At 31.7% G+C, this 24124-nt stretch overlaps 3 protein-coding genes and 1 pseudogene across 6 annotated transcripts; 2 read left to right on the top strand and 2 right to left on the bottom strand.

The window, feature by feature from the left end:
* Nucleotides 1-1239: 1239 nt before the first annotated feature.
* LOC111310095 (uncharacterized) lies at nucleotides 1240-6098 on the bottom strand. Of its 3 annotated transcripts, XM_022909228.2 has the most exons (11): nucleotides 5743-6083; nucleotides 4896-4938; nucleotides 4522-4575; nucleotides 4327-4390; nucleotides 3723-3779; nucleotides 3322-3428; nucleotides 3172-3210; nucleotides 2181-2269; nucleotides 1989-2067; nucleotides 1820-1867; nucleotides 1240-1715 (listed from the first exon to the last, which is right to left on the bottom strand). In XM_022909228.2, exons 1-11 carry the CDS (start codon nucleotides 5928-5930, stop codon nucleotides 1635-1637), a joined length of 849 nt encoding a protein of 282 aa, XP_022764963.2. In that variant the 5' UTR covers nucleotides 5931-6083; the 3' UTR covers nucleotides 1240-1634. The 3 variants fall into 3 exon arrangements, 2 of the variants coding, with proteins under 2 accessions (XP_022764963.2, XP_022764965.2); XM_022909230.2 differs by lacking the exon at nucleotides 4522-4575 and having other exon boundaries at nucleotides 5743-6084; XR_002692506.2 differs by lacking the exon at nucleotides 1240-1715 and having other exon boundaries at nucleotides 1814-1867; nucleotides 2181-2322; nucleotides 5743-6098.
* Nucleotides 6099-6372: 274 nt separating this feature from the next.
* Nucleotides 6373-10632, top strand: LOC111310096 (P-loop containing nucleoside triphosphate hydrolases superfamily protein). 2 transcript variants are annotated; one of them, XM_022909231.2, is made up of 11 exons: nucleotides 6373-6666; nucleotides 6901-7137; nucleotides 7481-7741; nucleotides 8268-8347; nucleotides 8457-8562; nucleotides 8663-8776; nucleotides 8914-9012; nucleotides 9158-9247; nucleotides 9338-9444; nucleotides 9525-9668; nucleotides 9959-10632. In XM_022909231.2, exons 1-11 carry the CDS (start codon nucleotides 6394-6396, stop codon nucleotides 10227-10229), a joined length of 1782 nt encoding a protein of 593 aa, XP_022764966.2. In that variant the 5' UTR covers nucleotides 6373-6393; the 3' UTR covers nucleotides 10230-10632. The 2 variants fall into 2 exon arrangements, with proteins under 2 accessions (XP_022764966.2, XP_022764967.2); XM_022909232.2 differs by having other exon boundaries at nucleotides 9525-9594; nucleotides 9959-10204.
* A 2221-nt stretch (nucleotides 10633-12853) lies between these two features.
* On the top strand, nucleotides 12854-14795 carry LOC111309723 (L-type lectin-domain containing receptor kinase IX.1 pseudogene; annotated as a pseudogene).
* A 1584-nt stretch (nucleotides 14796-16379) lies between these two features.
* Nucleotides 16380-17172, bottom strand: LOC111309724 (LOB domain-containing protein 12-like). Its single transcript, XM_022908728.2, has 2 exons — nucleotides 16898-17172; nucleotides 16380-16730 (listed from the first exon to the last, which is right to left on the bottom strand). The coding sequence occupies exons 1-2, from the start codon at nucleotides 17051-17053 to the stop codon at nucleotides 16401-16403; spliced, it is 486 nt and encodes a 161-aa protein (XP_022764463.1). The 5' UTR covers nucleotides 17054-17172; the 3' UTR covers nucleotides 16380-16400.
* Between the last annotated feature and the right edge of the window lie 6952 nt (nucleotides 17173-24124).

Below are 24124 nucleotides of genomic sequence, written 5' to 3' on the forward strand. Positions count from 1 at the left end.
TTTATTTTAGGTAGAATCTTTTGTGCCATGTTAATTTATTTTTTTATGTATGTTTAATTAAATTATGATCCAATACAATTTTTTTTTGTAAGTTAAAATTTTATGATTTGTCAAAATTTTAAAATTTTGCGATAATTTTTACAAAATCAAATCCGTAAAATTAAAATTCTATATAATTAGTTAAAAATTAATTTATCAAATAAGTTAGCATATGTTGGATATGATCAATTCTAAAATTAATTAAATAACAAATTGAAAGATGATTGAGAATATATATATATATTAGCATATTAGGGCGGAAGTGTTTTAAAAACTCTCTTACAAGCTGTTCCCCATGTCACATGGTCAGCACTATTCCAATAGTGATGGATCAACTAAAAGGTTTTCATATGCTATATTTTATTATGTATCCAATCAATTATTATATTTAGTTGTCTATGGCTTGTAATTATTTTCTTGTTTTTGGTTGTCTTTTAACCCAACATATTGAAATTAAGACTTTCCAACATAAATTTTATAGTATAATAATAGTTAGGTGACTCGTATTTTTAATAAACAACAACATTACTTGATTCTCTTCATGAATTAATATTTTATGGTTGCTAATTAAAGCTATGATTCTCAAATAATTTAAATATAACTTTAAGATAAATTGTATTAATTTAACATAAAAATGTTGCTTTCTATGATAACGTAACATATATCTTTAAGTATCTTCAGCTATTTAATTTAGTGATAGAAACAATTTTAAAAAAGACATTAAAGTTGAAATTCAAACCCCAACCTTTCTTCTCTCTCCTTAATGTAAGGTTTTACCTCATTAAATGACTAAATATATATATATATTCTTTAGATGTCTTAAAGTTAATTAAAAAAATAATATTTTAATTTAACGTGTGGAAATAAAAAAATTATACTATTGATTTACAAAATATGGTTCAAATCTGACCCTTAGCCCAAGACATCTTAGGCCTAGAGCCCTTGTATTTACTCAAGTTTCTGCTGTAATGCTATTAAAGAATCCATCAAACGCTGTCATTTGGGCTGAACGAAGTCCAATAAGGACCCAAGTTTTTAGGAGCAAACCAGACAGACACTCCAGGATAACCCAATGTTTTTCCAATCTCTAACAGCCTGTTAAACTCTATATGGTCGAGCAAATACAAACTGAACAGAAATACAAACGATGTTTCATGAGTCAAAACCATGCAAGTTTCATCTTCACATCACAAAGTTAAACTTGACTAAAGTCAGGATCAAAATCTCTTTTCAGAAGATAAATAGTAGAGTGTCTGATTTATCATTATTTTTATCCAAGATGATAACAAAAATACAATGAAAATAGCCTAAGAAACAACTACAAAAATGTCCAATAAAGGAATGAAGATTGCATAAAAAAAGGTCGATATGGATGAAATAATCATGTGAAAAGAGATGATGAAAAACACGAAAAAGAGGCTGAAGAAAGGAGATGTTATGTGGTAGTTCTGCGTCGGATTTCAAGATATCATGCCATAAACAGATTGGAAACCACTCCCCACAAAATCATTTGCAGTTGCTTGTGGAAGGTTCATGACCGAGCTCTCTCAAAACTGGAGTAGCGACTAACATGGAGCAACAAAAATTGCAACTGCTCAAAAATTGACCTGAGAATAGAAGCTTCTACGACTGGCTGAAGGTCCTCTAAACTTCCGCACCAAAGAAGAGAAAAGACTCTGGAAGAATGGTAACATATATGGTTATAAAATTAACAAGTTTTGGGTCATTTTATTACCTGTGTAGAAGAAACTGGCTGAATATACCAATTAACAAGGGATACCTGTGTTCTATGTGGTAAGCTGGCCCAGAAATCCAAGTTTGGAATTACCTGAAGAAAGCAGAGCAAGGACATAACAAAGTTAGAAGAATGGTCAATCGACCAACGCAAGCCAAAGTGCCAACTCTCACACACAAAAAGAAAGGCGTTCAAATTGCGAGGGAAAACTTACTTCTATACCGTGAACTCCAAGGAAAAAATATCGATAAACTGTACCAGCAAGCAGATAGGCTCCAAAGAGGCATACGATACTAGAAACAAAATAATCAGTCAGTTGAGATAGACTCCCTTAGAACTATAATGTTATCTAGATTGTTTTTATTCAGAAGAAATCTAATAAAAATAAGGAAGTAAAAACCCTTACATGATCATTAAGGTACCAAACCAGCCAAGTCCGCTGTCATGAACAGATATGATTGTTGCACAACCAGAAGGATGCTGCAGCACTGTGGCCTGTCAAAAATAAGGAAACAATCTTGAAACACCAGAGATGACAACCAATACCCCTATCAAATATAAGGAAACAGAAAACTTATCAGCATAAGATATTGTGCTTTCTATTGAAAGTCTTTCCGGCAAAGAATTTTGCAATTCTTTCCGGCAAAGAATTTTGCAATGATAAGTCTCTCTGAACTCAGGAAAGTGTTAGCATCCTCATCTTTCTCAAATGGCAGCTATCCCCTTCTTAACTAGCAGAGCACTCCTAGTTCTGCCTCACCATACTAGAAAAGTTTTTGTTTCCCCAAAATGGTTAATAAAAAACACCTTAATTAAACTCAACCTCAATAGGCTATGTGAGCTTAAACATAAATAACCATTCCGTAACTGGGACGGAAGAGACCTAATGTTCCCATCATGACCTTAAAACCACAACATTGAGGCAGTTGATCAGTTTAGATGGATGAAAGCCACATTTTTGTTTAGCTAGAACCCTCAGCTCAAACATCAGAAAATCCACTGGAACTCGCTCACTCTTCCTTTCCTCTCTCTCTTGCCCTCTATTTCTTGAGTAGTGGTCAGTCAATGATGGCTGAAAATAACCAATTCCATGCTATGCCCCATACTTTTTATAGATCTACCATCAAACAACACGGAAATCAAATGAAATGGGGAATAGCCAAAAGAGTAATTCTTGTATAAGGTAATATTTGCAAAAGAATTTAAAATTACTGTAGTTATTGAAGATAAATATTTTACAAAAGTGCAATTCTTGGACATCATGCAATGCATATGCATGTATATCCAAGCAAAAGCAGGCTCACCACAATCACACACACAATGTTTGGTTCAAAAAATTTCAAGCATATACAATATTAGAAACCTAAGTGGCAAAACTAAGTTTTCTAGAAACTCACATAATCACAAGTTCCCAGTCTCTCGATTGAATTTGGCCCCTGTTAAACAGAATGAGAAATAAGGTATATGCCTTAAAACAGGTATTTCCAACACAAAGGAATTTTTATTTGATCAAATTTAGCATAAACATTGAGGAAAAAACCTCTTACTTGAACTACGGTTGAATCACAAATGATCGAGACAGAGAGTGAACAATTGTGCTCTTTGCCACTGTCCGACATTCTAACAATGACACCCTTGTAAGGATTCTGCTTGTCTGTCATGTAAAAGGTAGCAGAACCATCAATATTACCAAACTGCATTTAAACACAGAACCATGGAATAGACTGTGTTTTCATAGCACGGCACCGTGGAAGAAGAAAGCATCCAACCCACAAAGGCAAAGTAACACTAAAAGCTATGTTTGTAAAACGTGGAGCATCTAAGGCATAACTAGAGAAAGAATCACCACTTTGAGAGGCGAAGTTAAGTGTTACTCTTATTCATTTAAGGTCTGGACTCAGGAAGACACTAGAAAGACACCAAGAAATGACACATAAACTTGACTTACCAATGACACTAACATTCGTACTTGAGACTTGCCCAATAGTAGTGCATACTTGGTAACCTGCATAAACCACATTGAGTCAATTAGAATGTATTACTTTAACATACCACACTTATTTTTTCCAAAGAAGGGAAGAAGCAGGACGGGAAAATTTCTAGTATCCTAGAGGCATATATGATAGTCTGTACCATGTTGACAATAATACACATGTAAAGTATTATAACCACTTCCATGGTTGAGGAAAACTTATGATTCTAAATTTCAAGTAACACAAATGTGAAGTAGCAATGCACTTCAAAAAGAAAGAAAATTTAACACTTCTTTTGTCAGACTTTGATATGATAAAATTTAGAAAGATAATCAGTTACTATATAGGGATGCTAAAGCACAGAAATTGGAAAGAAAATTGAATAATAAAGACTAATAGCTTGGTTAAGGAAACTCAATAATAGCAGTTCAATTACTCTCATAATTTGAATCAGTGATTCTCATTAACCAGTAAATCATGATGTAAAATAATAAATCATAGTCAACAGTAGCACTCAGTTATAACTATTAAACAACGGAACTACTAACTAAATGCAAACAACTTTGAAAATTTGTTTACCTCCAGCATTTTCAGCCACTAGTGCACTACATTTCATTCCACAATGTGAAGGGCCTCCACAGTCCTGAATTATCATGAGACAATCAAATAAAAGAAGAGGAAAAGTTTGTAGATCATGACATGCATCCTTATTCTGGCTGTTTCATAGTCACCATGGAAACAACTAAACTTACATAAAATTCAAGAAGCACTTACTGAGCACTTAACACATCTAGGTGGATCATGGTTAAAAATCATTCCATCACAAAGCTGTTCCATTGAGTCATTGAAAAGAAAGCCAATAAGAAAATAAGATGAAGTTATATGGTAAGGGATTATATACATGCTAGTAAAAGACCCTCGTATAAAATTAGTAGCAATTTATAGCTTCTGCTCAATGGTTACAAGTACTCAAGGCACAACATTTCTTCAGCTTACATGACCAACAAGAATTTAAAAGCAGAATTCAGTAGTTTAACCATCTCAGAACCCACAGAAAAAGTTCATAATTCAAAATAGAAACCAAAAGAAGAAGAAAAAAAACAATGTTACTTAAACAAAGAAATAAAGTGTGACCTGATGGAGCCAACCTGAAACCAGAGCACAGTCTCATTCACCATCACTTTATAAAACCTATCACAGGTACACAAAAAGAAACACATTTCAATAAAATAGAAGCTGACCCAATTGAGATAAGAAAGTTTCCTACCAAACTAAGTGCAACACAACACAACACAAGTCTGGTTCTCAATTTTGAAAACAACAAAATTTCCAACTCCAAGCAGTTCTAAAGTTCTATTAAATCAAGGCCAAGGCTTTGTGAACCAGAGGCTTAACCCAAATGGTTCACCCACCTCCCTTAAGTGGTGGATTCTTGCATGGCTGGGGTTCAATTTGCAGCACTTGCAATTTCCCTTCCCCTATTCCCCATGACTTCAAAAAAAAGAGGCAGGCTTTATCAAAATTTAACTAATCAAAACAAGTGTTTAAGCTTATTAATACCTTATCAACTAAGAATTGATTCAACTGTAGCAAAAACCATTTTCTCTTTATCCAAATTCAACATAAACATTCTTTAAATAAAAATAGCAAACTTGTTTACAAGTTTATAACTAAACAAATCACATACCGCAGAAATTTATCTCCTTGATTAGTTTATTACACCAAGTTGGACCAAACAATTAAAATGAACAATTCTTTTTTTTTTTTTAAGAATTAAACTGAACAATTCTAAATTATTAGTATAATATATAATAAAAAAGGGAATTAACAAAATTTTCAACTACCTCGGACCACTAGAAATAACAAATATATTAAAAAAATACAACATTTTATACCAAAATTCAATTAAAAAAAAACTCAATTTGCGAGAAAATGGGAGATATTTAGATCAGAAAATAACTAAAGGTAAGAGAAAGAGGTGTGTTAGTAAGTTACCCGTCTTCGCTGAGGACGCCGTGAGGGAATCTGGGTAGAGGAGAAGCCAAGCTAAAGTTGTAGAGCTTGTTACGGTCAATGAAGCTGTGTTCGCAGAGTCCATTGACTGAGTTAACTCGGAGTTGAATCGTCAAGAGAAGACTTATGACAAGAAGAAGCAATCTCCGAGATTCATTTCCAATTATCATGTTTTAGCTTAATGAAATTGTCTTTTTGGATTAAATTTTTTTATTTCTTTGATTCCAGAATTTCCTCTGATTTTCTTTTAATTTATTTGTTTATAGTCGACGGAATTTAAAAAAAGTGAAACGAAGCTGGACCGAAGGAGACAAACGAGAAACAAACCTTCCACACTACATCTTTAAGAGGAAATTTAAACTATGAGTTAATTGTTAAATTTCACCCTAATTTTTGCTTAATTACAAATGACCCCTTTTATTTTAAAAATGTTATTTAACTAATATAATTTCGACTAAAACTCGAATTTTTTTTAATTTAAATTCGATTTAATTTCGTTTGATTAAAAAAAATTATGTTTAAACGACGACGGTTTACAAGTTCTATTTGAAACACTTCCTTTTCCCAACATTTCAGATCCTATAAATTCATTAGAAAATCGAAAGCAGAGGCAGATTGAACTGCGAGGCCGCTATGGACTCCAACTTACCGAATCCAGGCAGCGCGTTTACCGACACGCGCTTCTCCGACCTGAAACCGCCTCTCTCCGAGCCGATTATCGAAGCCTTGTCTCTAGCTGGCTTTAAATTCTGTACCCCAGTCCAAGCCGCCACAATCCCGTTGCTATGTAGCTTCAAGGACGTAGCCGTTGACGCCGCCACCGGCTCTGGAAAAACCCTAGCTTTCCTTGTCCCTATCGTAGAGATTTTGCGTCGATCCTCTGCTTCTCCTCCCAAACGTCACCAGGTTCCTCTTTTCCTTAAAAACGAAATTTTATTTTGTGCTGTTTTGTTGTTGCTTTATATTATTTTCTCTTTTCTGTTTGGCTGCTGAGAAAACACAGGAAAACCAGATGAATGCTGGTGGAAAGTTTCTCTTTTTTTTTCGAATTTGAAATAATAAAACAATTGCTTCTATTTAGATACTTGAAATTGCTTTGTTTAAAGGCTTGTTAATTATTAAGTTTTGAATTTTCCCCAGGTAATGGGGATGATTATATCACCTACGAGGGAGCTTTCGTCGCAAATCTATAACGTCGCACAACCTTTCGTTTCGACCTTGTCCAATGTAAAGTCTATGCTTCTTGTTGGAGGTGTTGAGGTAAAAGCAGACGTCAAGAAAATTGAGGAGGAAGGAGCGAATTTATTGATTGGCACTCCTGGTAGACTCTATGACATAATGGACCGGATGGATGTGTTAGATTTTCGTAACCTCGAGGTAGTTATTCAAATTGTTATTTTCTTTTATCTTGTATGAAATTGGAAAAGTGCTTAATTGTCGCTTAAATGATAGTTTATCTAATCCTCACTATTTAATGTCAATGGCAAGAAAGAAATGTCTTCAAATATTAGCAACAACCAAACAATAATGCAATAATGTAATTTTTGGTAGTGTGGAAATTTTTCTTAATTTTTTCCTGTAACAATTATTAATATGTGTAGCGACAAGTGAGTGGTTTGATCATGCTTATTTAATGAAAACATGACTATCATGTTTGATGTCATTGTTTTCATGAACATACACTCTATTGCATTATCTGTTGCCCTTTTGGTTGGTACAGGTTTTGATTTTAGATGAGGCTGATAGGCTTCTGGATATGGGATTTCAAAAGCAGATAAATTATATTATATCTCGCTTGCCAAAGCTTCGTAGAACTGGTCTTTTTTCAGCTACTCAAACAGAGGCTGTTGAAGAGCTATCTAAAGCAGGACTAAGGAATCCAGTGAGGGTTGAAGTTAGAGCTGAGATGAAGTTACTAAATAATTCTGCTTCATTTGAGCAATTATCTTCATCAAAAACACCCTCTGGCCTTCACCTTGAGGTATACTACACTATCTATTTCTATTTACCTGTAAAACTTTGGTCTTTAATTTCACTAACTCCTTTTAGAGTTCAATATTCCCTAGCTAATGCTTTATTATTAAGTGGAAAATAATTTTTCATTAATTTTTACATTTGCTAGAGTTTTTCTTTTAATTTTAGAAAGAAAATTACAAAAGGGATGTTTGTTCTTACTTGAATACTTGACATTCTTTCTTGGTTCTTTCTTGTCAAATGACATCCATTGAGTTCTTTTTCCTTCATGAGGTGGATATCCCAAATGAAAACTACTGTCTAATTTGCAGCTTTGTCTTCTTTCCTTTTACCATCAAGTGTGGAGGTGAAGAAAGGATAATTTATTCAATATGTTTGCTTTTCTGTCTTTTGATTCTACATTGTCCCTTAGTCATCACTTGCATAGAAAACCCTACCATGTTGGCATGTTCTAAGAGCAATTTTTTTTTAGTGGTACGAACCGTATCTGAATTTTTGTTTGTTTATAAATTCGTTTTCTTTTAATTTTGCAGTATTTGGAATGTGAAGCAGATAAGAAACCATCACAACTTGTTGATCTCCTTGTAAAGAACAAATCTAACAAAGTTATAATGTAAGTTATTTCATGGAGACTTTTCTCCGAGTATGTTTAATGCAGTTTCATTTTACCAAAAAGTCCGTGAGTTATTGTAGGTTATCAAATGATTTAATTGCTTATGCAGATATTTTATGACTTGTGCTTGTGTTGACTATTGGGGAGTTGTTCTTCCGCAACTCACTGCATTGAAGGGTTTCTCTTTAATCCCTCTACATGGAAAGATGAAGCAGGTAAAATTACAGAGATTATTACAGCTTGTCCATTTGATAAGTTTGGAAATTCATGAATTGATTTGTAATCTGATGTATTTACTCTTGTGCTGCTCTATAGACTGCAAGGGAGAAAGCATTAGCTTCATTTACCTCTCTTTCAAGTGGCATTCTTCTATGTACTGATGTTGCAGCACGTGGGCTTGACATTCCAGGTGTTGATTGTATAGTGCAGGTAGTTTATACCCACAAGACATTGTAACTTTACTAATAAATAACTCTAGAAATTTACATTGAGGCAAGTTAACCTTTTGCTTCAGTTTCTGATAGGTGATTAATGAACCATGGATTATGTGCTTGGTCCTTTTGCAGTATGATCCCCCTCAAGATCCTAATGTATTTATTCACAGAGTTGGGAGAACTGCTCGGTTGGGTAGAAAAGGAAGTGCCATTGTTTTCCTATTACCTAAGGTGCAGTTCACACTTCTAGGTTTATGTCCTCATTTGCTTGAGTGGTTTTTATAGTTTTTTTTTTTTATTAGGATTTTCCATGTTGTTTCCTTAGCTTATTTCCACCATTTTAATAAAGTTGATCTATTTTGTTACACTTTTGCAGGAGGAAGCATATGTAGAATTTTTGCGCATAAGAAGGGTTCCTCTTCAAGAGAGGAAATGTGTTGATGATGCTTCTGATGTTGTTCCTCGGGTAAACAAAATTTATATTTTGATAACATCCTTACCTCGTTTATTGCACTATCCTTTCTTCATCAATTATCTTTTCTTAAACTTGTTTCAGATAAGGTCTGCTGCAACAAAAGACCGTGATGTTATGGAGAAAGGGCTTAGAGCATTTGTTTCCTATATCCGTGCATACAAAGAGCATCACTGCTCTTACATTTTCAGGTTCTAACTTTGCTTTGCCTTTTTAATTTGCTGCTTGTCTTTCACTCTCTTTGTCTAAATTAATTTTTGTTATCTAACAGATGGAAAGAACTTGAAATTGGAAAGTTAGGTATGGGATATGGTCTATTGCAGCTCCCTTCTATGCCTGAGGTAAAGAACCATTCACTTTCCACTGAGGGTTTCACTCCAGTTGAGAACATCAATATGGATGATATCAAGTATAAGTAAGAACTCTGCCTTGTTGAATAGACAATTAATCTCCAACTATGCCTTCATTAGCAGATCCCTTTTTTGGTTAGAAGTTCCAAGAAATTGTTCCTTTGATCAATTTTCGAACTTAATCTAAATTTTAATTTTTTGCATAGGATCTTATTGAAGGACAATATGATGAATCATTCGGCTATTAACTTTTTTATCTGTAGCCTCTAAAATCTAACCTTTTATCTTCTCCAATTCCTTGCCAATCTAATGTCTTTCTAACCTATTCTAGTTGCTAATGATGGTGATTATTTAGGGATAAATCTCGTGAGAAACAGAGGAAGAAAAATTTGCTAGCGAAGAAAGAACGAGAGCAGCAAGAATCAAAACCCCAGAAGCCAAAAAAAGCCTCAAATGCTGCAGCCTCTGTCATGAGGAAGAAAACAGCCAAACAAAGACGTGCTGCCCAAACAATTGAAGATGAAGAGGAATTGACCCGGGAATATCGTCTACTGAAGAAACTAAAAAAGGGGACTATTGATGAGAGTGAGTTTGCAAAGTTGACAGGAGCTGAAGATTTACTTTGAAGTATGTGATTTTGCAGATTTGACTTGCCTGTTGGAGGTGTGAATGCTTTGTGCCTGGGCTCCAAGATTTTATTTTAAAGGCAAGATGTGAAATTTAAACCATTGTTAATGAAGAGTTTCAGACGTACTGATAGTTTTCTTGGGGGGACTACCCCTCTAGAGCTCTGAATAAGTCGCAGCTATATTTCTGCGAGGTACAATTTTGCTAGTGAGAGCGAGCGGGAACTCTGGAACAGAGAGTGACTAGTAAGTTTTAGGATTGAAGCTTACTTCTTTCATGCATTTGTTTTGTTCAGTCAGTCATTATACTGTTGTAACTTGTAATGAAGGGCACCTATCTGAAACAGAATATTTATAGATTTGATTTTAGAAATGCAATTCTGAATCGAAGATAGTTCTTTTATTGGTTCTGGAATTTGGGTCTTAATAGACTACATGGAGTCATTGGATTAAATTGATAATTTCCCATGTAGTTTCTTCAAAGAACGAAGAAATGGTAGTAACAAGTAAATGCAAAATATCATGTATCTTAGCGGTTTGCCTACCAAATTTTTTCTCTGCTGTGAATAAAGGGTTATCTAAGTCAAGTCTGCATAAATCTTCTACCACGAAGGAGCCTTTGACATCAATGCCAACCCAGTCATTACTCAGGATTTGGCTGAACATTGAATATGCCAACGACTAAATGTCATTGGCTGAAAGGAAGAGGGTCAAATGTTCTAGTGAAGCAAATGCCTCAGATATCTTGTTGAAGTCATATTATATTTATTTGGATAATGTTATGGATTCAACACTTCAATTTTTTAAAATTTTTTTTATATGTATTTGAGACTGTAAGAGATAGAAGGGATTGGAATGAATAGCCTTTCCTACCTTCATGGTAGCTTCCAAACTCACATCATGTCTCTAAAATCAGATGGTGACTTCAAGTGGGCCTTTCTCTTGAATTTTCTTCTGAAATGAAAAGGGAAAAAAAAAACCAAATTTAGTAAAGTGATCATTGTGTCACGTCAACTTACAAAACCAAACATGGCGCCAGGATGGGTTATGCAAGAGAGTAGCAATTGAGCACATTGCAATGAAAGGATACACATCAACAGAAATTCAGATTGTATGCTACGGGCAACAGCCTGAAAATAGTTCACTTGAATCAGAAGCCAGACCAAATACCCAGGATCCAGCAGAATATTAGAATTTCTACTCCTGACCAGAATACAGAATTTCGTCCATCTACTTCCTGGATCGTCGAGGGTCAGGACCAAAACCATTTGTCTTAAGATCAGCTGTAAATTGAAAGATGGAAAGAATACTTTTTTCCCTAGATACAATATCACTGTTGAGAAGGAAAACTAACAAAACAATCAGTCAAGAAGAAATCTAGAAGGCCAAAGGTGTGATGTCCATGGCTCACTGTATCCATCCGGTGCATTTGCATTTCCTTTCTTTGTTTAGAAGACAGCATTTCTTTGTAACAGGCTACCCTGTTTCCTGGTCAATGAAGGAAATATTTCAATTATAAAAAAATTAAAAAAATAATATATATATAACAAAAACAAATTCAGAAAATAAAATAAAAGAAACGGGAGAAATGTTGGCCCGATATCGAAGCAGTCTCTGAGTGAAATAAAAGGAAGTCATGAGTGAAGCACAAAGGAGAACTAGGATGAGTCCAGGATTTGAATCCATTGGCCAAATGCCCAAATGGAAGGAGATTGAGCCCAGCCTCAATCTATTTAATAAAAGAAAGTCTTAAATCAAGCCCAAACGTTAAACTTGGCCAACTTGCAAGCAGACCGTCTCAAAAAACAAGTTTAACCAAGAGATACATGCTACGTGAAATTATCATCTTAGGTTTGAATTTCATCGTATTTTTATATAATGTGATTAAGTTTATCACATTATTAATTGAATTTAAATATTAATTTTAATAAAATTCATTTAACATAAATTTTTCATTAAATTTTTTTTTCAAATACAAGTACAATAATTTTTTTAATCATAATTATAATAATTTTTATTATTTTTTTTAATTTTATTGAAACCAATCTCATCGCCCATTCAAATAAAACTTAAACAAATAATAAATATAAATAAGCTTGATTAGTTAGTTTTATAATTAAGAAATAGATACGTATTTCAAGTTACATGCATGTTTTAAATTTTATTAAAAATTCAAAATAAGTAAATAAAATTAAAAATTAAGAGTACATTAAAAATTTGAAAAAAGAAAAAAGAAAAGAAAAGAAAACATCGCTCCAAAATCAAAATTATCTTGTTTCTTTGCGTAAAATGGACAGTAGCATTTCTGTTTCTTGAATTGTCCAAGCAAAGACTTTGTAACTAAATAATGAATACTCTACAGATGACTTCTTTTTTCTTTTTTCTTTTAATAAAGATTTTTTGTTTCTTTGTGGGGGGCTAAAATATCAGTGGAATTCTTAATTTATTTGTAAATTTAATTTCAATGTAAGGCAATATGAAAAAAAATCAAAATTTAATTATATATAACATATACACATATATATCATTGAAAATTAATTTTATTTCAAGCTGAATAGAATATTATACTTCAGACTTTATACACCATGCACTGAATTCAAAAATGGCGGCGGGGTGATTGACTTGATCTCGTCCTTGAACAAGTCCTCTCCCAGTGGAAGACAAATCGGTGGTTTAGACCAGTCTCTTATAAGCAAGTTTGTACTTCTTCAATCAAATTAATATAAAGTTTTTCAACTATTCAATTTTCAGCATTGAATTCCAATATGAACTTGCTTGAGATTTCAATAGCTCTTTGCGTTCTAGCCTTACCGCTGCTAGTCTTTCCAGTTAGTTCCAAGGATTTAGCCCAAGAGTGCCTAGACGGCCACAACGCAGCTCGTAAAGAGGTTGGTGTTCCGTCCATGAGATGGGACAACGTGTTGGAGGCCTATGCACTGAATTACTCTCAAGGAAGGATTGATAATTGCAATCTGGACCCTGCAGTTGGCCCTTCGGGTCAGAACCTCGCTTGGAGCACCACTGATCTTTCAGGAACTGATGCTGTGAAAATTTGGGTTGATGAGAAGAACTATTACGACATGCAATCTGGTCTTTGTGCTACAGGCAAGATGTGTAATCATTATACTCAGGTTATTTGGATTAATTCAACTCAACTTGGATGTGCTAAAGTTAGATGCAATAACAATGGAACTTTCATTACTTGTTACTATTACCCGGCTGGTAACATTCCTGGTAAGCGTCCAACTGATGGGATTGAATCCTTTATTCAATCAGTCCCTCCCAGGCCTCAGAATCAATCCCCTCAGCGACCAAAAGGAAGTAACAACAGGACAGGGTTAGTGATAGGGTTAAGTGTAGGAGGAGCATCTGCCTTGACTTTTGGGCTTGGTGTCATGACTTGGTTCATTTCAAGACGAAAAAGGAATAGAGAAAACGAATTTGATGATCATGTTTCCGAGATGTTTTTTGGTCATGATTTTGGGAATGGAATGGGACCAAGGAAGTTTTCATTGAATGAATTGGCTAAAGTGACAAGTAGCTTTAACACTGAAAATAAGTTGGGAGAGGGAGGATTTGGCTCAGTTTATAGAGGATACCTGAGGGACTTGGATACATATATTGCTGTTAAAAGGGTTTCAAGGACATCTAAGCAAGGGATTAAGGAATACGCGTCTGAAGTGAAGATTATTAGCCAATTGAGGCATAAGAATTTGGTGAAGCTTATTGGTTGGTGCCATGAAAGAGGGGAACTCATGCTTGTTTATGAGTTCATGGTTAATGGAAGCTTAGACACCCATCTTTTCAAAGGAAAAAGCTTGTTGACATGGGAGGTGAGATATAAAATTGTGCAAGACTTGGCATCAGCATTGCTATATTTACATGAAGAAGGAGATTATTGTGTGCTACACAGGGATATCAAAACCAACAACATTATGTTGGATTCTAGCTTCAATGCTAAACTTGGAGACTTCGGGTTAGCCAGGCTAGTTGATCATGCAAAAGGGTTAAAAAATACTCTTTTGGCAGGAACTTTGGGATACATGGCTCCTGAATGTCTCTCTTCTGGGAAGGCTAGCAAGGAATCAGATGTCTATAGTTTTGGAGTTGTGGCATTGGAAATTGCATGTGGCAGAAGGTCAATAGAATCCAAACTTGAAGAGTCTGAGTCTTTATTAGTACCTTGGGTGTGGAAATCATATGGAACTGAAAGGATACTTGATGTAGCCGACAAGAAATTGGGTATCGCCTTCGACTCTAAACAGATGGAATGTTTGGTGATTGTTGGACTGTGGTGCGCCCATCCGAATCATGATCTTCGACCATCAATAAGGCAAGTCATACAGGTTCTTCATTTTGAGGCACCATTGCCAAATCTCCCAGGTAGCATGCCTCTTCCCAATTATAATGTACCTACTGCTCCTAGAATTGGATCAAGCGAGCCACGTATATCTAATTCAACTCTAACAATCCCTCGTTAGATTGATCTGGTAATTTTTCTACCAAATTTTACATGTCTCAAACACTATTTTCCCTTTCTAATAAAGCTTGAACGTTTATTTTTTAGACTCTAAGTTTGAAAGCCTGCTTGCAGCCATTTTCATTAATTATCATGCAACCATTTATCATTATAATTTTTGAACAGAGATGGATGGTCCAAGAAAGTTATCTGTGTATTTCAGTTATAATTGGAAAATGTCGGAATATTTAATGTAGAATATTGAAGAGAAAAGAATTGAAGATCATATATACATACAAACTGAAAACAGGGAATGTCATTTGAAAATCAAACAACCTTTATTTGGAAGTATTACCTTAGAGCACTCAAAACATTATAAAAAGGTTCTTCTTCACCATCAATCAAACTATTAATAAATTTGATAATTTAAAATAAGATATGATGACATAATATGAAAATAATACGAATCAAAAATATAAAAATAACACAGACTTAAAATCTTAAAAGAATATATAAATAGATTTAATAAAATAAAAAATTTTATTTTATAATTCATATCGATACAAATTATAACACAATTTTTATGTAAAACACGATATAATTATAATATTTTATAAGATACAATAATACGAATTACCAAGATGTGCCCATAAATCAACATTCTTGTAATTAATTATCTATAAATAGTCATACGAGTTTAACAAATATTTAAATTGAACACTTGGTTTAAAAACATAGGATGAATGAATTAATGATCATACAGCTCGATAATTGGCAGAAAAGGGCAGCAATAGAAGAAAACTTGGCAAAGGTGGACTTTGGAAATGCTTCAACATTAAACAAAAGCGAGTGAGGAATCTTAAGTCAGTTGTTGCTGCCTTTGTCCTTTCATCATCTTCTAAAATACTTAGTTAGAAGCATGGAGAGAGATGGATTTTAATTACAAAATCGTATCGAAATTTTAAAAAAAGGGAACCAAAAAAATAAACTATCTTTTCTTTGTGGACTTGCCACGAAGTGAAGAGGTTTTCCTTGCAGCTCAGCCCACGTGAAGAAGCTAGATGAACTGAGATCTACCATGGCACGTGGCATCTCCATCAAAAAAATTTTTCTTCTTCTTTTAATCATGATTGATTAAAAATAGTAACACAGATCAGTAGTAATTTAATTAGGATATAAAAAAAATTGGAAGAACAAAGGTTTGAGGTTAAAAAATAAGGCATAGAAGCAAACATCAAATTCTTCGGTATTTTCTATGTTAAGGCTTGGTTAGGTGAATGAATTTTTATAAAGACCTAATTTTGTTCTCTAATATTTTAAAAATACGATACATTTAAAATTTTCCTTTCGAAACGTTGATGCTACTGATTAACTTAACTATTGAAATTTTTATTTTGTTCATAAGTATGGGAATTTATGTCTCTGATTGTTTGAGAAAGAGCACCGACCCCACCTCCCTTTTGTATTTTTTTTTTTTTTATCTAAGTCAAGTAATTAAGAAAATCTGTAGTTTACTTCACTTCTCACATGGTAGAGTTGACCTTATCATCTTGCTCTTGTCTTACTACACACACTATGTTCTGTCTCTCTTTGTCATTTTAATTAAAATAAACAAAGACTTGCAGAAGTAACTTAGAAATTAATAACTGTTCTCTGCCAGAAAACCCAAAAAAAAAAAAAAATGGGATTGATTTGAAAAGAAAAGAGAGATTTTATTCTCCAAAGATGCTCTCTCTCTTGAAAGAGTGATCATGAATTACATTGGTAGAAGAATTACTAGCAAAATTGAGGTACTGATTGTGGAGAAGAAATGATTTGTCATCTTGGTCTAATATTTGAGGGGTCGGTACCATTGGCTCTTGCTGCATCTGGATGCAAAGTATTTCAGCTTGAGCCACTGCTAGCTGCATTTGAAGCTGAGAAACCTGGTTCTGTAAATAAGATATGGCCCCTACACATCCATAAACTGGGTCTCTTACCCTTGCATTTGCTTCATACACCAAACTGCTCACTGCATCTGCCCTTTGCTGAACTGGTAACTCCTGCTTCCAATCAAACAATATACATATATAAATCATAATATGATCAGTCCAATGAGTTATTTGAGATTCTAGTCTTAAGATCATAGAGCTACTTAATCCCAACCGTGTTATCAGGAACAAAAAAAAAAAAGAAGAGGGAAAATTCACATAGAGATGATTTTATGAACCTGCAACATTTTGCTGACATTGCTAGCACCAAAAACCTTGTGAACCATGGCAAACTTGTGGGGATCATCAGAAGGGAAGTAAGGGGCAAAGATGCAGTCCTTGGCACAGCGGCGTCGAAGCAACTTGCAGGAAGCACATGGCGAATTTCCTCCCATATTTGGAAAATCAAATTAAGTGTTTAAATTTCTTGGTAATTGATGAAGAAAAAAAAAGGGAAGGAAAGAAACTTAAGCTAAGTCTAGAAGTGATCCGCTAGGAAGGGTTTGAGTAAAGCACAAAGCTTAAATTAGAGCTGGAGAGAATAAGCTGAAGGGGTATGCATATTTATAATGGCTAGCCAAAGACCGTTTCTGCCCAAATTGTGCCATGGACCAAACCAGGGGTAACTGTCTTCGTTTACAAAAGTATTTCATATATAATAATTATTAGCGAGGCTTGACAAATTAATTATATTATTGATCTGACAATTAAAACATGACACAAAAACATTACAAATAAGAGATATGAGGATGATATGATTTAAAATTTAGTTAAAATTATAAATGAGTTTAATAAAATAAAAAATATATATACATTTCATATTTTTTTATTGACACAAATTGTGACACGTAATTTTATATAAAATATGATACAAATACATAAATTATCAATATTTTATATGATACAAATACACAAATTACCAAATCTTATATACAATGCTAAACTAGCTATTAGTTAGACATAATATCTAAAAGGTTCTTTGACAACATAGTGAGAGGAATTGTCATGAGTTTCACAGTGTTGTTGATCAATAGTAATTAGATTTTTCCTCCACCACATCGGGGAGTTAGAAGATAAACTACTTTAATTCCTATTTCAAAAATAGATAATTTTTTATTTAATTTTATAAAATTAATAACAAATTTATGAGTTCAATAACAAAATAATTATCATAATATATAGATCTAAAAATTTATAGCTAAATTTAATAAATGAAGTCGCCACCAAATTTTTTTAATTAGTTGTGATTAGCCACTTAATGAATCTATCATTTGAAGGAGCTTCTAAGTTTAACTAAAGGTCTCTAAAGAACAGTTCTGACTTTCTGAACAGAACTAAATTTGAGAGTTTGATTATGTGTAGAAAAGATTATAACACCCACACAACGTCCATCATAAGATGATACTATTTAATTTTAAATTATCCTAATAATTATCTTGATTCTAATAGTTTTTATTTTAATGTTTAAATATTGAAAATAACTTTTAAGATTTCTTTGTCAATCTGGAAGGATTTTTAAAAATACTTCCTCATCTCAAAAATATTCAAGAATCTCATTTGTTTTCTTAAAGAGGTTCCACCGTTGGAAAAATATTTAATTATTATTTTTATTGAAAATATTTCTAATTCATCCATCATTTGAGCCAAAATTAAAAATATTTTCTCATCTAGAAATTTTTTAAATAATCAACCATTTGCGATTACTAAAACTTTCATCCTCAAAATTTATTTTTATTTTTATTTTTCATTTTTAAATTTTTCACTATTTGGGTCAATTTAGAAATTTTCTTTTTTATTTTTAAATTTTTCACCATTTTTGTCTATTTAGAAATTCTTTATTTTTTTTTTATTTTTGGAAAGAAGATAATATGACACTTTTTTTTCTTTTTTTTTTAAGTTCCATTTAAATTATTCCATCAATTGGGATAAATTTAAAGAAATTTTTGTCCTAGAGATTTCTTAAGAAATTTCTCTCCTAGAGATTTCTTAAGAAATTTATCATTTGAAATTCCTAAGATTTTCATCCTTGGATAATTGTCAAAATTTTCAACAAAAAATTTTTATATTTGAAAATGAATACAATTACTTTTATTGAAATTTCCTCTAATTATTCTCCCATTTGAGATAAATTAAAAAAAAAATTTCATCTAAAAATTTCTTAGAAATTTACTATTTAAAATTTCTAAAAATTTCATCATAGGATAATTATTATTTATTCTTAAAAAATTATTTTATTATTTATTTTGTTCTATTTCTTAATTTTCTTTTTTAATTTTTTCTAAAATTTAATCATGCAAAAATATTTTAAAAATAAATAAACAAAATAAATAAATAAAATAAAATAAAAAATACTAAAACAAGAACCGACTCAACTCAGCTAGTGTGTGTGGTTAGGCTACAGGCACGAAACTAGCTGAAAATGCTTGGGAAGCGGCTCAACTCAGCTTAGGTGTAAGTTGCTAGATACTGAGATTGATCACCAGAATCTAGATAATTACTCCAGAATTTTACGCTCAATTGCTATCAAACTCTTGCTTTCACTTTTTCCTCTATTTTTTTTTCAATTGCTTTCTGATTATTGCCTTTTGTTTTGTGGTTTAAAGGTCTATTTATAAGGTACAATAAAAAGAATTTTAGATTGATTCCACTTTCAAAAATTAAGATTATCATGAAAAAATAAAATTTAACTTTGAAAAGTTTAACTTCAAATTTAATCATGATAAAACTATATTATCATCAGCCACTACTTTTTAATTTTTGGCCATTCTTTTTTTTTTTCAATTATCCTTTTTTTTTTACATATCCATATATATTTAAAAAAATCAGATAAATATAAAAAAATATAATTAAAGATAAACAACAAATAAACAAGATAAAATAAGTAATAAAATAAAATAAAATAAGATCAATAAATAAAAAATAAATAGATAAATAAAGTAAAAATATAATTTTGACAATTAAGCTTAGACCAAATATGAGCCCAATTGATTAGGGCCTTCGACTTTAAAATTAAATCAGGCCCAGTTGATTTAGACCCCAAACTAAATTGGATGTCTACAGCTACCCCTATTTGTATATTTTCTGTACAACATGAATCATACAAAGATATAGACATCCATTATGTCTGGGTGTAACTTAACAATAATTACAGAATCTCGAAACTCCAAAAATTTACAATTTGAAATATTCAAAAACTTCATAATCCAACAATTAGTAATGCAAGTTGAAACTAAAAAATTCACAATTTAAGCTCAAAGAATCACCATTTCGAAATTAAGGATCAAGTGTAAAAAGGATAGAAAAGGATAAAAATATATATATATCATTTACAAAACTTTGATGATTAGGTCAGGAAAAGAAGATGAAGAATTTAGAGAGAGAATTTAGAGAAAGTTGGAACCTAACCTCCCTGAGCTAAGAATACAAAATGATATTTAAAGATATAAAAAGGATGTACAATAAAGAGTGAACAGTAATTAGATTGATTATCTTTTTACCGTTTTTCTATAGTGACTACTATAGAGATTTTTGTTTGACTGCAACAGTATTTATTGTTTGCTAGCCTTGGGCTCCAAATAGCTTTGTCTTGTAGTGTCGACAGCTTAGATTAGCTTATCTTCAGCTTATTCCTGCTTGGAATATCTCTGTCTATAGACTGAAATTTATGTCTATTGTTGTCACAAGCTACAAAGAAACATGAAATAAAGAAAGATTTCTTAATTATTTCTACGAAACATGGCAAGGAGATGTATTACAATTTCTCAAAAAATGAGAAAGTATAACTCTGAAAGAAACTCAAAAATCATCCCTTATCGCAACAGGTAATATACCCTAACTTTTAAAAGATCTAACTCAAATTTTTAAAAATGAGTTTTGTGGGAGTACAAAAACTCTGGATCCCAACCAAGAAGCTCAATATTTTTTATCAAAATTAAAATGATGTGATATTAAAAATTTAGATGATTTTTGCAAAAGATATATTTTTTAATATCAAAAATTGGATGAAGAACATTCAAAATTTTGGTTACAATAATTTTTTCTCAAACTTCCCTCACCATAGAATGAGCTTTGTTCACAAAATTATACTACATAATCTTGAAGTTAAGATTAAAGCTTCAAATGCTGCAAATCCCAATTTTGAACTATATGATACTTTAGGCTGTTGCATAAAATATGTGCAGAATCAAATTACAAAATATTGTCTCAAGCAAAAGGTTGCCAAATAGGTAAAATCTAAACTTAGTTACAAACAATGTACTAAGATTTTAGAAAATGATTTAGAATTTCATTGTAACAAACAACCAATTCGAAGAAAATATCATTTTAAAAAGAAAAAATATTTTTGGAAAAAATAAAAACTAGCAAAACTTGGTAAATCTAAAAAGCCTAAAATAGGTAAATTTTTAACCAACAAAAAGAAAAAATCTTCTAAACAAACATGTAAATGTTTTATTTGTAATCAAGAAGGTCATTATGCAAATAGCTGCCCTAACAAAGGGAAAAGTGCTCGCAAAATGATAAAAAAACTTGATGAAAATTCTTTAGAAATTTTATTTGCAGAAGAATTATCAGATGAAGAAATTTTTTATGAAGTTTTTTCAGAAATCGATAATGAATCATTTAATACTGATTCTGAATATATTTTTATGATGAATACATAATCTAACTAAGATACTGTATCAGAAGTTTCTACAAGTACTAATACTTCTAACCCAGAAGGATTAGTAAAGCTCAAAAATGTGATATTAGTTTTTTATCAAGATTTTTATATCCTTTTCTCACCTCTTTGTAAATTGTTTATGTTTGCTAAAAATAGTATCCATCCAACACTGAAATATTTGTGGAGCATTGTATAGACCAAAAGGTATAACAGTCCATTGACAATGTCCTGTTAGTGCACTAAAAGTAGTTAATAATTTTGATTCAAGTTTAAGCATGATTTGTTAAAAACCAGATTTGCAATCAAATTTTGAAAAATATTTAGCATTTTTTGCCAAATTTAATAAAACATCTTTTCTAGGAATAAAATAGCTATCAAAAATAAGATTTTGATTTAATCTCTTATAATTGATAATCATGCAGGGTTTACCTCATTTTATTTCAGAATGATTTCTTATCATGAATGTTGGGCTAGAATGAGGACTTATAGTTGGTTTTATCAAGCCTTTATCTAACAACTCTGAAATTTGAATTTCAAATTCTTCTATATCATGTTTGGTATAGATCATAGGCTTTACTCAAATTACCATTGTTGGGTCAATAAGAGTCAGCTCACAATATCTTAGGCTTTTTTCTCAAAGCTTTAGTGATTCTTCACAAAAATTTTCCTGTAAAATCTTATACAACCAATGTTTTTCATTAATTGATTTAATTATTCCTTGCTTTAAACTCTCTGGTTGAAAGTTTTTATCATAGATGTGATCATGCTCCTACAAAAGAGGAATGTTAATAGATTGTTTATCTATTGTAAGAGTAACATATCAGAAGAAATAAAAAAAGGTAAATAAGCATGTAAAAAATTATTTTCTAATAAAATATCTCCATGCATATTTAGGAAACAAAGTATTTTTGGAATTATAAACTTTGTATTATTCGAATATACAAGAATATCTTTAACTTTATATCCTACAATAGTTTTTTTACCATCTATACCTACAATAATAATAGAATGTTTCATTGGTTGCCATTTGTTTAAAGGCAAAGCATTACTGCAACAACTAGAGATGGTTGCTCCAATGTCTAATAAAATATCTAGACTATATGGTTTATAACCTTGAAAATGGAATTCACCATGAACAAAAGTGTAATACTTATTTTTAGGTTTGTTAAAAAATTGAATAATTTCAGGGGCTATTTTAAAATTATTAATAAAATGAAACATTTTAATTTCTTCAATTTTAGGGGTTCTAGAAGAAGAAGTATGAGAATTTAAAACAGAATTAACAAAATAAAAATAAGTTTTTTGGGATAAGTTATCACTTGCAAGTTGCTGAGATTGATTATCTCTTGCAAAGATGGAAATTTGAGTATTACCTATATGGCTTATGCTATTTAAAAAAGAATTATTAGCCATAAAAAATGGCATTCAAAGATTTCATATATATTTAGCACTAGAAACCTTTGTTATCAAAACAAATAACCAAGCAGTAAAAAACTTTCTTAAAAATAAAAAGCTCTCTGATAACCCTCGTAGGATTCATTAGTATAATTTTTTTTGTCAATATAGTTTTTGTATTAAGTTTATCAATAGTGATAAAAATATTCTAACTGATTTTCTTAGTAAACCAGATGGATCGAGGAAAACAACCTCTCAATCTAGGAGAATGGAGAACAGTCAAGAAGAAACAACCTAAGAAAGGTTCTTCTTCATCATCTTTTTCTATACCTTCTACACCTAGATCTCTAACTCCAAATCCTTTTTCAAATTCTAATTAAAGATTTATCAATAGTTCTAACTCAGGACTATTCTTCTATCAACCAAACAGGCCTCGTGGTTACACTATTGAAACCTTACCCATCAGACCACCCTATATACCTCATAGAATTCAACCAAAATTCTTTCAATTTGCTTAAGATCCTAACCAATGGACTCTAGTGAGTTATTCTTATATAGTTTCTTCAGTAAAACAACTAGTTATAGAAACAAGAATCTCTAAACCAGAGATTAAAGATTTTTACAATCCTGGACTTGAACCACAAGTCTATGATATGTTAAACTATGTTTGGAAATCCTATCTTTCTCAAAACAAAACACATTTTTGAAAAGGGATGACCAAACTAGTAGAATTCCTAGCTAACCAAACTAGAGAAATTCAACATTTTAAAAAAGTAGCTCTCCAAAGCCTTCTATTTACTAATTTACTAAACTAGCAAGATATAGATTTCTTCACTTTGGAAGAAAATACATATTATGTTCAAAAAATAAATAATTTCTTGAATCTCTATGAATATTTTCAACACAATAATTCTCAACAACTAAACAAGCTTAAGAGAATTCTTTTATTTGAAAAAGTTGCTCAATTCCTAACCAATGGATTGTTTCAACAAATAAATTTTTCCATTATTCGGACTACAGAAAAACTGTTAGTCAAAAAATTTTTTGAATATTATTTTTTATGTTATATACATACCACTACCACTGGGGATCAGATTCCAAAAATCAAATTTAGATTAAACCATGAACCCTTTAATGTAACCAGCATCGAATTTGGAATAGTGGTCAGTTACTTGTTCAAAACCTTTCATTTGAACTGATCAAAGATTTCTCAACCTTTATTAAACACCAAATCCATCGATATGTAAAATATTTCAAAAATTTTTATTATCTTTATTTTTAAATTTGATTTTTGGAATTTGATCCCCAATAGTAATGGTATGTATATAATACAAAAAATAATATTCAGAAAATTTTTTGACTAACAATTTTTCTGTAGTCCGAATAATGAAAAATTTTATTTATTGAAACA

This window comes from Durio zibethinus, chromosome 19 (genome assembly GCF_047325235.1).
Source record: "Durio zibethinus cultivar Kanyao isolate XHJ-2024 chromosome 19, ASM4732523v1, whole genome shotgun sequence".
Lineage (NCBI taxonomy): Eukaryota > Viridiplantae > Streptophyta > Magnoliopsida > Malvales > Malvaceae > Durio > Durio zibethinus.